The 16,857-nt window shown below is 35.7% G+C and overlaps 1 protein-coding gene across 1 annotated transcript in view; it reads left to right on the top strand.

The window, feature by feature from the left end:
• The window catches only part of LOC139707022 (putative ankyrin repeat domain-containing protein 20A3), a 70,700-nt gene that overhangs the window by 39,303 nt on the left and 14,540 nt on the right, over nt 1-16,857 (top strand). Inside the window, exons 7-8 of the mRNA XM_071617008.1 lie at nt 9,486-9,716; nt 11,712-11,808. Of these exons, the coding sequence (XP_071473109.1) occupies nt 9,486-9,716; nt 11,712-11,808 (328 nt within the window). The remainder of the gene's footprint in view (nt 1-9,485; nt 9,717-11,711; nt 11,809-16,857) is intronic.

Genomic DNA, 16,857 nt, shown 5'->3' with positions numbered 1-16,857 from the left:
AAAGACATTTTTCTTGTTGTTGGATTTTTTCCTTTAGCTGTAGGTTGTGACCTTCTTTGCTAACTTTGAGTAATTGTTTAAAGTCACCTTTATCAAATTTGCAAATAGATATTATTTTTTTTGGCTTCCATTTACATGGAATATCTCTCTATTCTTTAAGTTTTATTCTGTGAACATCATTGCATGTCAGGCTGTGTTTCTTGTAGACAACATACATTTGGGTCTTGTTTGTTAATTGAGTATTTTAATCTATGTCTTTTGAGTTGATAATTAACTTGATGTGAATCCAATGTTAATGAGGTGTGTTTCTTTATAATATAGGGTTGACTCTTTATTCCTATTTGCTTATCCACTCTTCTAGTTACATTTATTCTTTTATATTCTCCCATGATTTATTTTAATCTTCTTCTTGTGTATATAGAATTCCATAGTGAATCTTCTACACTGGCAGGTTAGTTGTCATAGTTTATTTTAGTTTATTCTTGTCTTGAAATGTAATTATTTCTGAAGAATAACTTTGATGCAGATAACAATGTAGGCTGGCAGTACTGAAGTAAGACAGATAAGACTGGACACCAGAGGAATTAGCAAAGTGCAGGTTTATTGTCTGCAGCCTGTTCAGAGGGGGCTTTCACCTGAAACAAATTCTCTCTATGAATGCTGAGTCTAGACATTTGTTGAGCTTTATACCTGGTGGTGTGGAAATGGGAGCCTGGAAGTATACATTTTGCAGGGGTCTACATGAAAGTTATTTTTTTTTCTGTGAGTTCTCAGAAGTAACCTATTGTCTCATTTCTTAGAACTGTCAGGGATTTTACAGATTACACCACAAAAGCAGAGTATATTCATTAAGTCCAGGGATAAATTTAGTCTTTTCAATACAGAGCAGATCAACAGAAAAAAAGGATGTATAACAACATTTGAGTCATTTTGCAGAGATCTTAGCTAATATATTGTATACAAGAAAAATTGTGGTGAGGGTCTCTGGGGAAGCTTAATGAAGATGCATTTGTGGAGTAGGGGGTGCCACTATAATATTTCTGTTTTAGTGCTTGAAATATATTATTGCATGTCCTGCTGGCCCTTAGAGTTATCCAGATGCATTACCATTTACCAATAACTTGGTGCTTCTCTCTTGAATTTGTAAAAATCTTTCTTTGCTCTGAATTTTGGCATTTTAACCAAAATATAATGTAGACAGTTTCTTTTTGGCCATGTCTATTTGGCCTTCTAAATGCTTTCTGTGCCTGATGTTCTTATTTCCACAATTAAATATTTTTTTTTCTGGTGCGAATTCACTGAATAAGTTTCTATGCCATTAGTCTGTCTATACATTCCTTCCTTCAAGACCTTAATCTCAATTGGTCTTTTAAAGTTGCCCTAGAATGCTTGGATATTCTTTTTTTTTCTCAGACAAAATACATGATATTTATTTATTTATTTATTTTTATTATTATTTTTTATTAGATACTATGACATTACAATGATCTTAGCAATTCAAACATTTGAATCAATTGGGGTATAATTTCTAATTTTTCTGATTGTAGAGATTGCAGAATCACACTGGTCATAGAGTCACCTATATACATACAGCAATCATAATGTCTATTCTATTCTGCTGCTCTTCATATCCCCGCTTTCCCTCCCCTCCCCTCCCATCATTTCTCTCTATCCAATATAATGTTACACACTTTTTTTCTCTTTTTAAAGTCTCTCATTTTTATTACATTAGGAAAGTTCTACACCATCCACCTTGTCTTCAAGACTTAACATTCTTCCATCTACCTGATGTAGTATATTTTCAGTACTTCTCATTTCGACTTTTATTTGATTTAATAAACTTATTATTTCCAAATTTTCTGACCTTTTTTCCCCACAAACTCTATTTCATTGTGAGGATATTCTTTCAAAACCTGGATTTCCTTCATTAATTCATGTTTTAGTCCTTTAGTTTCTGAAATTATTTTCATAAGAAATTGTTTGAATTATTTACTATCCTACACATCAATGTATGTGTAGTAAGTTATTAGGAATTTAAACACTTTGGGTAATGTGTTAGTGCCTTGCACTCTCATTTTCTTGTTTTAATATACGGAGGTTTGTGCAGATGTTCAAATAGATTTCTATTCTCTTAGATGTGGGCCATTTTCTTCAGCAGATTTCTCTTCAGATATTCCCCAAACAGAGTGTATGTTCTATTTTCAAAGCCCCAACTCAATGACAAAAGTGTTGGGACCACTAATCCAAAGTAATTTAAGAGGAAAGAATAGCCACCAGCAATATCTAAAAGTTAGAAGCTAAGCACATGTTGACTTAAGACCAAAGCAAAAACTCATAAAAATGATCTCTACAACTCAGGTTACCAATGAAGAAGTGGTAATAATAAACAATATCCAAAATTCAGTTGTGAGAGATTCTAAAATTAATACTAAAATACACAGAAAAAAGAAGAAAAAATGAAAAAAAGAAAAATAACGCTATTACAAATGAAAAATAAGAAAACAAGTACAAAGAAAATTAAACAAAAGATCATGTGTGTTAGAAACTGAAAAACAAATGATAAAAAAAGCCGTTTAAAGATTCAGTGCCAAGAAAAGAATGATTTCCTCATCTGATGTAATTCAAATATAGACAGTTTCTTCCCCAACATCTACTTTTAAGATTAACCATTTGGGGGGTGTTTGGAGCAACTATAGCTGTACTTGTTTCTTCTCAATTCTAGCCTGAACAGGTCAGTACTGGTTGTGGAGTCTTGAATGTTGAAAAGTTTCATTTGTGCCTACCAGGAAGTACTATAGAACCATTTTTATATGAAGAGGTAAATCAGTCACAATATTGGATTTTTATGTACCTGAGTATGGGGCTCTTGTTAGAGTAGGAGCTATCAACAAAACTCTAGGACATGGAGCCTGTGGGTCAGTCTGTGCTGAAAATCCAATTCCACACTTTTATCAGTGAGCTCAAGGTCATGCAAGACATCAAGTCTCCGTGGTTGGTTTCACTTCCTCTAAGCATGGTAGAGATGGACTGCATGCAGGTCTGTGCTTGGTTGGGGGAGATGCAGGGAACAAGCTTTTCAAAAGACCTTTCAAAGCATTCCAAAAATGTTCTGCCCCACAAAATCACATGCAACTCATCTTTTTTTTTTACTAATCTCTAAACACCAGTTTTAAAAGGGAGATGTCCCCACTGCCCTCCATTCTATAATGCAGCCAACCAGCACACCATAATTCCTGCTGATCAGAGTTTTCGACATATCTCTGTTAATCTGGACCAATAAGATGGGTATCCACAATTCCAGTAAATAGAGGCAGTCCCTGTGTCTTGGAGATAAAACATACAGGAGATCCTGATATCTCAAAGACAGAGTTCCACCAATGGGACCTTTCTAAAGAGGGAACCCCCTTGGTGAATCACCAAGGAAATGACTATAATTGCTTCAGTTGAAGAAGTGGAGGTTCCTCCTTTACATGCCTCTAAGCACAGTGAGATGGCCAGACTCTGGAGATCAGCTCTCCTCTCTGTAGATGGTAGCAGCAAGTTTTTTTTTTTTTTTTTACCAGAACCAATTCTGTCTTCTTTCACATAGTTCCTACAGGAACGTTTAATTGGAACTTACCTCAGTTTCTATCTCTTGGATGACCATGTAACCATGACTACAGCTTTCCAGAGCTCCTTACAGATATGTGTCTCAGTTACTTTTGTTGATAGAGCCTGACTTGTGTTGTTGATGACTCTTGACCTGCCAAATTCATGTCCTTGTTGGGTCCTGGAAATATAAGAACTTAAAGGCCTTTCTTCAGTAAGCACTCTGATTCTTTTTTTTATTATTGGTTGTTCAAAACATTACAAAGCTCATGATATATCATCTTTCATACATTTGACTCAAGTGGGTTATGAACTCGCATTTTTACCCCAAATACAAATTGCAGAATCACATCGGTTACACACTCACATTTTTACATAATGGCATATTAGTGACAGTTGTAATCCGCTACCTTTCCTATCCCCTACTATCCCCCCTCCCCTCCCCTCCCATCTTCCCTCTCTACCTCATCTGTTGTTGTTCAATTTTCTCCCTTGTTCCCCCCCTTTCCCCTCACAACTTCTTATGTGTAATTTTGTGTAACATTAAGGGTCTCCTACCATTTCCATATTATTTCCCTTCTCTCTCCCTTTCTCTCCCCCCACTCCACTCTGTTTAATGTTAATCTTTTACTCATGCTCTTCCTCCCTGTTCTGTTCTTAGTTGCTCTCTTTATATCAAAGAAGACATTTGGCATTTGTTTTTTAAGGATTGGCTAGCTTCGCTTAGCATAATCTGCTCTAATGCCATCCATTTCCCTGCAAATTCCATGATTTTGTCATTTTTCAGTGCTGCGTAATACTCCATTGTGTATAAATTCCACTTTTTTTTTATCCATTCACCTATTGAAGGGCATCTAGGTTGGTTCCACAGTCTAGCTATTGTGAATTGTGCCGCTATGATCATTGATGTGGCAGTATCCCTATAGTACGCTCTTTTAAGATCCTCAGGGAATAGTCCGAGAAGGGTGATAGCTGGGTCAAATGGTGGATCCATTCCCAGCTTTCCCAGGAATCTCCAAACTGCTTTCCAAATTGGCCTCACCAATTTGCAGTCTCACCAGCAATGTACAAGTGTACCCTTTTCCCCACATCCTCGCCAACACTTATTGTTGCTTGACTTCATAATGGCTGCCAATCTTACCGGAGTGAGATGGTATCTTAGGGTGGTTTTGATTTGCATTTCTCTGACTGCTAGAGATGGTGAGTATTTTTTCATGTACTTGTTGATTGATTGTATGTCCTCCTCTGAGAAGTGTATGTTCAGGTCCTTGGCCCATTTGTTGATTGGGTTATTTGTTATCTTAGTGTTTAATTTTTTTTGAATTCTTTGTATATTATGGATATTAGGGTTCTATCTGAAGTGTGAGGGGTAAAAATTTGTTCCCAGGATATAGGCTCTCTATTTACCTCTCTTATTGTTTCTCTTTCTGAGAAAAAACTTTTTAGTTTAAGTAGGTCCCGTTTGTTTATTCTTGTTATTAACTCTTGGGCTATGGGCGTCCTATTAAGGAATTTGGGGCCCGACCCCACAGTATGTAGATCGTAGCCAACTTTTTCTTCTATCAGACGCAGTGTCTCTGATTTGATATCTAGCTCCTTGATCCATTTTGAGTTTACTTTTGTGCATGGCGAGAGAAAGGGATTCAGTTTCATTTTGTTGCATATGGATTTCCAGTTTTCCCAGCACCATTTGTTGAAGATGCTATCCTTCCTCCATTGCATGCTTTTAGCCCCTTTATCAAGTATAAGAAAGTTGTAATTTTGTGGATTGGTCTCTGTGTCTTCTATTCTGTACCATTGGTCCACCTGCCTGTTTTGGTACCAGTACCATGCTATTTTTGTTACTATTGCTCTGTAGTACAGTTTGAGATCTTATATAGCTATACCTCCAGATTCACACTTCCTGCTTAGAATTGTTTTTGCTATTCTGGGTCTTTTGTTTTTCCATATGAATTTCATGATTGCTTTATTTATTTCTACAAGAAATGCCATTGGAATTTTGATTGGCATCACATTAAACCTGTAGAGAACTTTGGGTAATATCGCCATTTTGATGATTTTATTTCTCCCTATCCATGAACAGGGTACATTTTTCCATCTTCTAAGATCTTCTTCTATCTCTGTCTTTAGGGTTCTGTAGTTTTCATTGTATAAATCTTTCACCTCTTTTGTTAGGTTGATTCCCAAGTATCTTATTTTCTTTGAGGATATTGTGAATGGAGTGGTTTTCCTCATTTCCATTTCAGAAGTTTTGCTGCTGATATACAGGAATGCCTTTGATTTATGTGTGTTGATTTTATATCCTGCCACTTTGCTGAATTCATTTATTAACTCTAACAGTTTCTTTGTAGACCCTTTTGGGTCTGTTAAATATATTATCATGTCATTTGCAAATAGCGATAATTTAAGTTCTTCTTTTCCTATTTTTATGCCTTTAATTTCTTTTGTCTGTCTAATTGCTCTGGCTAGTATTTCAAGAACTAAATTGAATAGAAGTGGTGATAGAGGGCATCCCTGTCTTGTTCCAGATTTTAGAGGGAATGCCTTCAGTTTTTCTCCATTTAGGATGATGCTAGCCTGAGGTTTAGCATATATAGCTTTTACAATGTTGAGGTATGTTCCTGTTATCCCTAGTTTTTCTGGTGTTTTGAACATAAAGGGATGCTGTACTTTGTCGAATGCTTTTTCTGCATCTATCGAGATGATCATATGGTTGTTATCTTTAAGTCTATTGATGTGGTGAATAGCATTTATTGATTTCCGTATATTGAACCAGCCTTGCATCCCAGGGATGAATCCTACTTGATCATGGTGCACAATTTTTTTTGATATGCTTTTGTATTCGATTCACCAGGATTTTATTGAGAATTTTTGCATCCAAGTTCATTAGAGGTATTGGTCTCTAGTTTTCTTTTTTTGAAGTGTCTTTGTCTGGTTTCGGGATCAGGGTGATGTTGGCCTCATATAATGAATTTGGAAGAGCTCATTCTTTTCTATTTCTTGAAATAGCTTGAAAAATATTGGTATTAATTCTTCTTTGAAGGTTTTGTAAAACTCAGCTGTATACCCATCCGGTCCAGGGCTTTTCTTGGTTCTTAGTCTTTTCATGGCTTCTTCTATTTCTTCCTTTGTTATTGGTCTGTTTAAATTGTGTGTGTCTTCCTGACTCAATCTGGGCAGATCGTATGGCTTAAGAAATTTATCGATATCTTCACTATCTTCTATTTTATTGGAATATAGTGGTATGATTTTTCCCAATTTTTCTATTTTATTGGAATAAAAGTATTTCAAAATACTTTCAAATTATCTTCTATATTTCTGTAGTGTCTGTTGTGATATTGCCTTTTTCATCCCGTATGTTAGTAATTTGAGTTCTCTCTCTTCTTCTCTTCGTTAGCATGGCTAAGGGCCTGTCGATCTTATTTATTTTTTCAAAGAACCAACTTTTAGTTTTATCAATTTTTTCAATTTTTTTTTGTTTCAATTTCATTGATTTCTGCTCTGATTTTAATTATTTCTTGTCTTCTACTACATTTGCTGTTGTTTTGCTCTTCCTTTTCTAGGTTTTTGAGGTGTAGTGTGACGTCATTTATTTGTTGATTTTTTTTCTTTTTTTGAGGAAAGAACTCCAAGAAATTAATTTCCTTCTTAAAACTGCTTTCATTGTATCCCATAGATTTCGGTATGTTGTGTCTGTATTGTCATTTGTCTCTAAGATTTTTTATCTCCTCCTTTATGTCTTCTGTAACCCATTGATCATTCAGTAACATATTGTTCATTTTCCATGTGATGTAGGATTTTTCCTTCCTTTTTTTATCATTGATTTCCAGTTTCATTCCATTATGATCAGATATGGTGCATGGTAATATCTCCACACCTTTATATTTACTAAGAGTTGCCCTATGGCATAATATATGGTCTATCTTTTAGTAGGATCCATATGCTGCTGAGAAGAACGTGTATCCACTTGATGAAGGTTGATATATTCTATATATGTCGGTTAAGTCTAGGTAATTGATTGTGCTATTGATTTCTGTAGTTTCTTTATTCAGGTTTTGTCTAGAGGATCTGTCTAATGGCAAGAGTGGTGTGTTGAAGTCACCCATAATTATTGTGTTGTGGTCTATTTGACTCTTGAACTGGAGGAGAGTTTGTTTTATGATCGTTGCCGCACCATTGTTTGGTGCATACAATTTGATAATTGTTATGTCTTGTTGGTGAATGGTTCCTTTTAACAGTATATAATGTCCTTCTTTATCCCTTTTGATTAACTTAGGTTTGAAGTTGATTTTATTCAATATGAGTATGGCCACTCCTGCTTGGTTCAGAGGGCCATGTGAGTGGTATGATTTTTCCCAACCTTTTACCTTCAGCCTGTGTATGTCTCTTCCTATCATAGGAGTCTCCTGAAGGCAGCATGTTGTTGGATTTTTTTTTTTTTTTGATCCAGGTTACTAGCCTGTGTCTCTTGATTGGTGAATTTAGGCCATTAACATTTAAGGTTACAATTGAAATATGGTTTGTACTTCCAGTCATGTTTATTTATTTATTTATTTTAGTTTGGCTAGTTTTTACTTTTTGGTTATTTTCCTCCCCCTTTACTGAGATACCTCCCGCTGTTAGTTTTGGGCATTATTTTTCAATTCCTCTTCTTGTAGTATTTTGCTCAAAATGCTTTGCAGTGCTGGTTTTCTGGCTGCGAATTCTTTTAGCTTTTGTTTATCATGAAAGATTTTAATTTCATTGTCAAATCTGAAGCTTAATTTTGCTGGATACAGTATTCTTGGTTGGAATCCCTTATTTTTCAGTGTTTGAAATACATTGTTCCAGGATCTTCTCGCTTTCAAAGTTTGTGATGAAAAATCATTCGTTAACCTAATTGGTTTACCCTGAATGTAATCTGCCTCCTTTCTCTCATAGCTTTTAATATTCTCTCCTTGTTCTGTATGTTGGCTATCTTCATAATTATATGTCTTGGAGTTGGTCTATTATGGTTTTGAATGTTTGGGGTCCTGTAGGCTTTCAGGATTTGGCAATCCATTCCATCTTTCATCTCTGGGAAGTTTTCTAGAATTATTTCATTTAATAGGTTGTATATTACTTTGGTTTGAATCTCTATGCCTTCTTCTATCCCGATGACTCTAAAATTTGGTTTTTTATGACATCCCATATCTCCTGAATAGATTGCTTGTGAGATTTAAGCATCTTTTCTGTGATGACTATATTCTTTTCAAGTTGATAAACTTTGTCTTCATTATCTGATGTTCTGACTTCTACTTGATCTAGTCTATTTGTAATATTTTCGTTTGAGTTTTTAATTTGGTTTATAGTTTCCTGCATTTCTAGGATTACTGTTTGATTTTTTTTTTAAGATCTCTATCTCCTGGTAAAGCTCGTTCTTTGCCATTTGAATTTGTTTGTTTAATTCGTTTTCAAAATATACTTTCATTGCTTGAACTTTCTGTCTCATGTCTTCTCTAATATTCCTTTCCATCTGAGTTAGGTATGCCTTGAGTTCTTTCCCTATCCATGTCTCTGATGCTTCTAGGTCCTCCTGTAGATTTAAGTTGTCCTGCATTGTTTGTACTCCTTTTTCTCTTGTTTTTTCATGTTGTTTACGTTACTTTCCAGCTCTATTTGATTGCTGTATTTCTGCTCTCTCCTATAGATTTGTTTCGGTTTTGTATATCTCTGTTGTCTTTCCTTTGTGTTGGTAGACTATGCCTGCTAAAGTGGATTCTGCTGGGAAGGAATTCTGAAGGCCAAGCTCCAGTGACGTCAGCTCTCTGCTATGGCGGGCCCCAGGATCCTTGCTGGGGTGTCCGAATCGGGGGGTGGGACTGGACTCTCTCTGGTTGGTTTCAGCTCCTGGTCGCCAGAAGGTGGGTGATCTCTAGCCGCCCAGTCGCACTGTCGGTCTCCGGCGGGCGGGCGGTCTCCAGCCGCCCAGTTGCGTGGGCAGCGGGCAGGCTGTCGCCAGCGGACGGGTGATCTCTAGCCGCCCAGTCGCGTGGTCAGTTGCTGGCGGGCAGGCGGTCTCCAGTTGCCCAGTCATGCAGCAGTGGGTGGGCTGTCGCCGGAGGGCCTCTCGGCAGTTCAAACTGTACTCTGGGCCTGCTGTTTGCTGGGTGTGGAGGGTGGCTATTGGGAACCCCGGCACTCTATTGTTTTGATTTTTTCCGATGGCCCCTCCCCCAGCGCTGGCAAGACAGGTTTCGTTTTCACCGCTGATGGGTGGGGGAGTTGGAGGTCAGGTGTTGCTAGTTTTCCCTGCGTCTTTATGCAGGCTCGTTCTGATAATCCCTTCCCCGGAAAGCCTAGGAGAGAATTCCCTGCTGTATGGTAGATGGGTTGAGTAACACACACCTGTATTAGTGTTGCAATCTGTTAGAGACTGGTGGTTGTTACGTCAGCTCTCCAAGATGGTGGCCGCTGGCTTCCTTGGTGGAGTTTCTGTTGTGGGGGATAGAACTGGACCATTTCCTTCCCCGTCTGAAATCCCGAACTCAGCCCTGGGCTCAGTGAGGGCACAGCCGGCAGGATTCCACAGAATCTGTAGCAACGCTTCTCTCTGCTTGCTGGTAGCTTCTTGGTGGCGCCCCGCCATCTGTAGCTGCGGGGCGGGCCGTGCAGATCAGTCAGCCTGGATCTCCGGTCTCACAGTTGGCTCGTGTTTGAGACTCAATTACTGGACCTCGGTGCTCGAAATCCTTCCTCTAGGTTTCAGTGCATCCCCATTTTGCTGTAAATTCCTAACAAGATAGTTTTTTGTCATTCTAACTCGTTATTCACCTGCGCAGTGATGCAGTACATGGGGTGTGATGCACTCTATTTGTGCCCATCTTGGAGTCCCTCGAGTAAGCACTCTGATTCTGCTGAGAAGAATCTGCAGTGCACCTGTCCTCCATTGACATCTCAGGCAGAATCCAACTGGATGAAACTCATTACTGGAAGTTAAAATACATTTTTTTAAGATTATAGAGGGTGTGAGCCTACCAGAGAAGAGTTTCAACCTAGCCAGTTTTTTTCCTGAAAACTGCTGCAGTTAAATTATTTTATTAACTCTTTTATAACATATGTTTTCGTCTAATCTGTTCATTGGCTCTCTGTAATTGCACTCCACTGCGTGCCCTTACTCAGGTTTGCCAAACACACACTAGTTGATGTGACTCAAATTCAGGGTGTAGTCAGTAACCACTGTATGCATCTACATATAAGTTTTTTACCATAGTATAATATTTTGTAATTTTTTTCTTTGTGGAAACTGTATTGGAAAAGAAAGAAAACTTTTTAAAAACCAGTTTATCATTTTATTAAACTAGTTTTCCTATCAGTAAAAGTTTCACCAAAAGAAATTTAGATTTCTGTAAGCCTTTGCTTCCCTAAATAAAACAGTGGGAACAAGGCTTCTTTTCTATTTGATGTGACATAATTCAGTCTCAACACAAAAAGCTTATAATTAGATTGTTTTAAATGTTTAATGATGTGTAGCAAATGTGTATATATATATATATATATATATATATATATATATATATATATATATATATATATATATATATATATATAACTTACACTTTATACATGTTATATAGTATATATGTTATATATGGTAGAAGGTCCTCTTATTTTTAGTGGTAATTTATGAGTAGTGTTCGGTGTAATGAAGTTACTTCCTGATAGAAATATGCACATCAGTTAGTGTACTATTGGTAGTTTTCTCTCTCTCTCTCTCTCTCTCTCTCTCTCTCTCTCTCTCTCTCTCTTCTTTTAGCTGTCAATGGACCTTTGTTTTATTCATTTATATGCAGTGCTGAGACTTGAACCCAGTTCCTCACACATGCATGGCAAGCACTCTGCCACTGATCCACAACCCTAGCCCTCGTGTTGATAGTTCTCTATTGTTCTTCTATCCTGGTTTTATAGAGTTAGTAGACAAATGAATATAATATTTGGCTGATTTGCAGAGTATATATAACACTGTGATATAAAATATTTCAATTTTTAATGTGCACTTCTCTAGTTTTTAAATCTAATTCATTTCAAATCTGGAAAATTAGGGTCTCCTTAGAATACTGATTAGGCAATCTTCATATAATTCATTAGTTGTTTAATTTTACCAGACGACTATCTCTCAGATTCTTCCTCAGAATAGTGTTGGTCATTCATTTGGTGATGCACATCAAAGAGAAAAAGATGGTATAAATGGACATACAGAAGGTAAGAACCACTCATTATAAAATCATTGGATATAATGCATGTTTAAAACATGAGCACTAGTATGATTTAATAGTGGAAGAAATGAAAATAATAAATAGTATGGGAGTTGAAATAGTGTATCTTATGAAGTTACAACCACAGGGCAATTTGGAGTGGTCCTAGAGGAGCTGAGTTATTAGGTCCAGACCTGCTGAAATTGGAGGAAAGTTGGGACATAAGAAAGGGGAGAGAATTATTCAGAAATGAAGAATGAGAAAAGACTATAGACAAAAACAACCAAAAAAAAAAGTAAGAAAGAAAAAGAAAAAAATAAGCAGATGCACATTGATGATGGCCTGATAAAACATTCCTTGGAAAGATTATGACTTCTAATACATCTACAAATTAGAGTACAAAATAGGGAGAATTTTAAATAGGTGAAATAAATGGCCAGGCACATGTTGCATGCCTATATTCCCAGTGGCTCTGGAGGCTGAAGACGGAGAAATAATTTTTATTTTAAAGCCAGCTCAGTAACTGAATAAGGCCCTCAGATATTCAGCAAAACCCTTTCTCTAAATAAAATATAAAAAGTGATGTGGATGTTGCTCAGTAGTTAGAAACCCATGGGCTCAATCCCCAGTCCCAATAACAAAATAACAAAGCAAAAAGAAACAACAAATAGGCATGTTAAGTTAGAGGAATTGGTAGAAGATTAAGCATGCATAAGAACTCTCAAATTTTATTCAATCATATGTTGGGGACCATGTACAAAATGTATGTTTTGACTCAGCAGGTCTTTGGTTCTACATCCTGAATACATTCAAAGATGCTTCCAATGCTCCTTGATCCACAGACTACATTCTGATTTGCAAGAGCAGTTGAATGAATTGCCCTTTAGAAAATCTAAATTAAGAGCCATTGTGTCTTAGTTCATGGCATAACTATATTAAATTACAGCATAAATCTTGCTTTGTTTTTCATTATGTCTGTTGGCAAAGGGGAAAAACAAATGGATGAAACAGAAATCGTATTTTTTAAAATATTTTTGTAGTTGTACACAATAACTTTATTTATTTATTTATTTATTTATCTATCTATCTATCTATCTATCTATCTATCTATCTATCTATTTATTTATTTATTTTTATGTGGTGCTGAGGATCGAACCCAGAGCCTTGCACATGCAAGGCAAGCACTCTACAGCTGAGCCATAATCCAAGCCCCCAAATTGTATTTTTTAAAGATTTTTTAAGTTGTAAATTGACACAATACCTTTATATTATTTATTTTATATAGTGCGAGGATTAAACCCAGTACTTCACATGTGTTAGACAAGCGCCCTAAGACTGAGCCAAAACCCAGCTCCTAAAAAATTGTATTTTTAAGATACAGTTACTGCATTGGGAAGAAAAAAGTAGTGGGAATAATCTAAATAACAACAACAACAACAAAAAGAATCAAGACTACAGATCTAGAGATAGCTTTTAAAAATCAAAGGGAGGGGGTAGTGAGGAGGGAGTAAAATTAGCTAGGTAATTTTGAAGGTAATAATAAGGAGACTGAGGTAATGCATTTCAGCTGGTTTCACTATATTTGCCTTCAAACAAAAGTGAGAATTACTGGTCCAGAGATGGTTTTAAGCAGGGGAAACTGTTAGAACTGGGGCAACCAGCCACTTTAATTCCTTTGCTGCATAACTACCAAGTATAGGGAAGAATGGATACCAGTATTTGAGATCAGAAACATAGCATTTAATAAACATGGGGCATTTTAAAAGACAATTAGTTTTTTTCTTTAATGAAACCATGGCTTTGGGCATGCTAGGAATGCACTCAATTACTCTGCCAAGTCCTTTTCTCTAAATAGCTAGTATTCTGATATGACAGATATTTTATGAAAATCTTTGAAAGTCTAAGAAGTTATATCAAACAAGGCTCATTTTGTAAACAGCAGACTCTTTAGGTTAATTTGTTGAATACCAAAGCTGTTATTTTTTGTATATATGCTAATGAATTTGAAATATAAAAGGTTATTCATGTCTGATAATTATTTTACATTTCAGTTCACTTTTCCCCTTTGGATTACCATATATTAATATTTTATGCTTATTAAAAATTATTTATTAGATACAGTCCCTATGTCTTCTCAAATGAATGAATCAAGAAACTTAGAGTGGCTCAGACCAGAGGATATATTAAAAGAAGATACACCACTGTCCTCCATGGGTATGGAAAAATGATTATTTTAATAAGTGTATACCAAAGCTGATCATTTCTCAGAACTTTCCTCAATGCAAATGAATTATACTTTCCACTTGAAAGTTATCACAACTTTGGACTTACTATATTGTAGGACAAATGGAGGAACAGGATACATACCTGTAATAAAGTTAATTAAATGATTGTGATAGGCTACATTAAACATACCTGCTGTTAAATTATTTTCTTTATTTTATATATTTATGCCCCAAAGTTTCTCCTTTGCTCCTCTGATTAGATATCCCCATTCCCTCAATCAATCCGCACCTTTACTTGGTATGTGTGCATTCCCTATTATATTTGTGGTAATTGGAACTGTAATCTCACTTTTGAAAACCTAACTCTATGCTTAATTAAACTAATATTGGATGTTTTTCTTCAATATATTTGAATCACGCTGCTGTACTCAACAAAAAACAGCAAACACAGAAGTCCAAATGCTAAAATATTATTTATCAAAGCTAACCCATGGAACTTGACTCCATGTCAATTCAGCAGGAAGGTGTGGGTGATTTTGTCATATTCATGTTTTGTGGATTGTGTATCCCTTTTGCTTTTCAGTATTTCAGAATTTCACACATCCTGTTGTGAAGGTAATTATAAACTTCTATATTATCTTGAATTATTAACTGTGTATAGTATAAAATGTACAACATGTATTTAATATCTACTTTCCAAACCCATACACCATACAGCCTATCTTAGACAGGAGGTGTTTTCTTCAAAAGAATACAGTGGGGACAACAGAAGAAAGGATATGCAAATCAGGTAATATATATATATATATATATATATATATATATATATATATATATATATATATATATATATATACACACACATACATACACACATACATACACATTCCAGTGTCTATATTGGCATACAAGTTTAAAATTACATCTTTAAAGTCACAAATAAATGATTTCTAAAAAAATCTTTATCTCAGACATTTTTAAAATTAAATTTCCCAGAATTTTTATACCTGTTAGGTGAATTATGAGGCCCTATTTTCCTCCAAAATTTTATAAAAACTTATTGCATAGCTGCCAATAATTTCCAAATCTTGGGAGATTAAAATAAAAATATGTGTCTGAACCCAGAGATTAAGTATAGTGTGTGAAATAAGACCCAATTAAAATTTAATTTCAATTCTAATATAATACCCACTTTATTGAATAATTACATTGAACCCGTGTTGTACTTTATGCAGCTGTGGATTCTATGTCCTTCATCAGTTTTGATTATCTCTGTATTAAACCATACAAAGTATTATTGTGTATTCTTTATATTATTCATTTTCTATAAAACTAATAGAGTATTTTTAGGAAATTACTCTTTTATGATTTTTATTGATCCAGAGTTGTAAATTCAAAAATACTTACACAAACCACTTTATATATTCCCTCTTCATGCTTTTCTTTCTTTTTTTGTTTGCTTTTGTTTTTAGTTTACTTTTCAATGGTGGGGACTGAACACAGATACTTTGGCATGCTAAGCAGTGGCTCTGCCACAAAGCTTTTTCTCTTATTAATTGGAAGTTTGGGTAAATCCAAAATTCAGGAAACTGACCCCCAAGCACTAAAATGAGTCCCTTAACATACAAAAATGAGAAATTCAAATATTACATGGTAAATCCAAAGAACTTAAACAGTTGGTGTGTTTTATTCTACATGTCATTTGAAACCTTGTGTAACAGTACAGAGCCTCTTATTCCAGAGACCCAGCTTTGTCCTTTATTACTTAATGGAACTTCATTCTACACTGGTCCCAGAAAATGATATATCCTCTATTTTTCATGGAACATTTTTTTTTTCCATTCTGGCCTGCTTCCCTCTATTTGGCACACCTGCCACCTTCTTATTCATTTCTGCTCATGCATATGCTCTCCACACTCATCCTATCTTCAGCATTTGGAGCCATCTAGCTACAATGCAAATGTGATTATAAACCTCTCTAGAAGATAAAAGGCCAGCTTTTAAAATTACCCAGAAATCTTTCATGAGTTCAGCCTAACACTTTATCCTTTCCCTTAATTTTACTGTCATCTTGATGGCTCCTCACCAATCCCGATATTTTCAGACAAATACTGACCCATTTAATGCTTCACTCTGTGTCTAGCTACAGCCTTTTAAGCTTTCCCCATTTTCTGCCTCTTACTGGTAACCTCATTCCTTTAGTCTCTGCTGAATCCTAGCTCTAGGAAAGCCATTATTCCTGGCACCTTTTTACTCTATTCTCATAGGGAACATAATAATTCTCGGTTCAAATATACTGTTGATGTTAAGGTGATATAAATGATGTCTTAAGTTCAGGAGCCAAAGGGCTATACAGGGGAAGGAGTAATTTACAAGTCAACTGGTAGATATTCAGTTGAACAGTGGCTGAAATGCTGAGATACATCAAGGGGTAAAAAGCAGTTTATGACAAGGAGATTGATAATCATGCAGGACTGAACAGACTAAGTCTTACAGAAGAACACATTTTTTAGAGTAATGTAGAAAAACTTTGCATATGCAAGATGTTCATTGATAACAGTAGAGAGAGTCTAAGTCACTGTGGAAATGACTACTGATGAATAGTTGTTTTAAAAAGTTACTGTTATGGGGAAGATAATACCAAATTGTGTGTATCCCCACATTTCTATAGTGTTTTTAAAATTTAATTCTGGCAAATTTTAATTCATCTTGAGTGGATATACCTTTGAGATATTCTTGTTTCTTAAACCTGATGATATATAGTGTCTCCTCAGGTAGACTGTTGAAGTTTTATACCACTAAAAACATTACCTGAAAAAAATTCTCTACTG

Source organism: Marmota flaviventris, chromosome 9, assembly GCF_047511675.1.
Source record: "Marmota flaviventris isolate mMarFla1 chromosome 9, mMarFla1.hap1, whole genome shotgun sequence".
Classification (NCBI taxonomy): Eukaryota; Metazoa; Chordata; class Mammalia; order Rodentia; family Sciuridae; genus Marmota; species Marmota flaviventris.
This window is presented reverse-complemented; position numbering and strand designations above follow the sequence as displayed.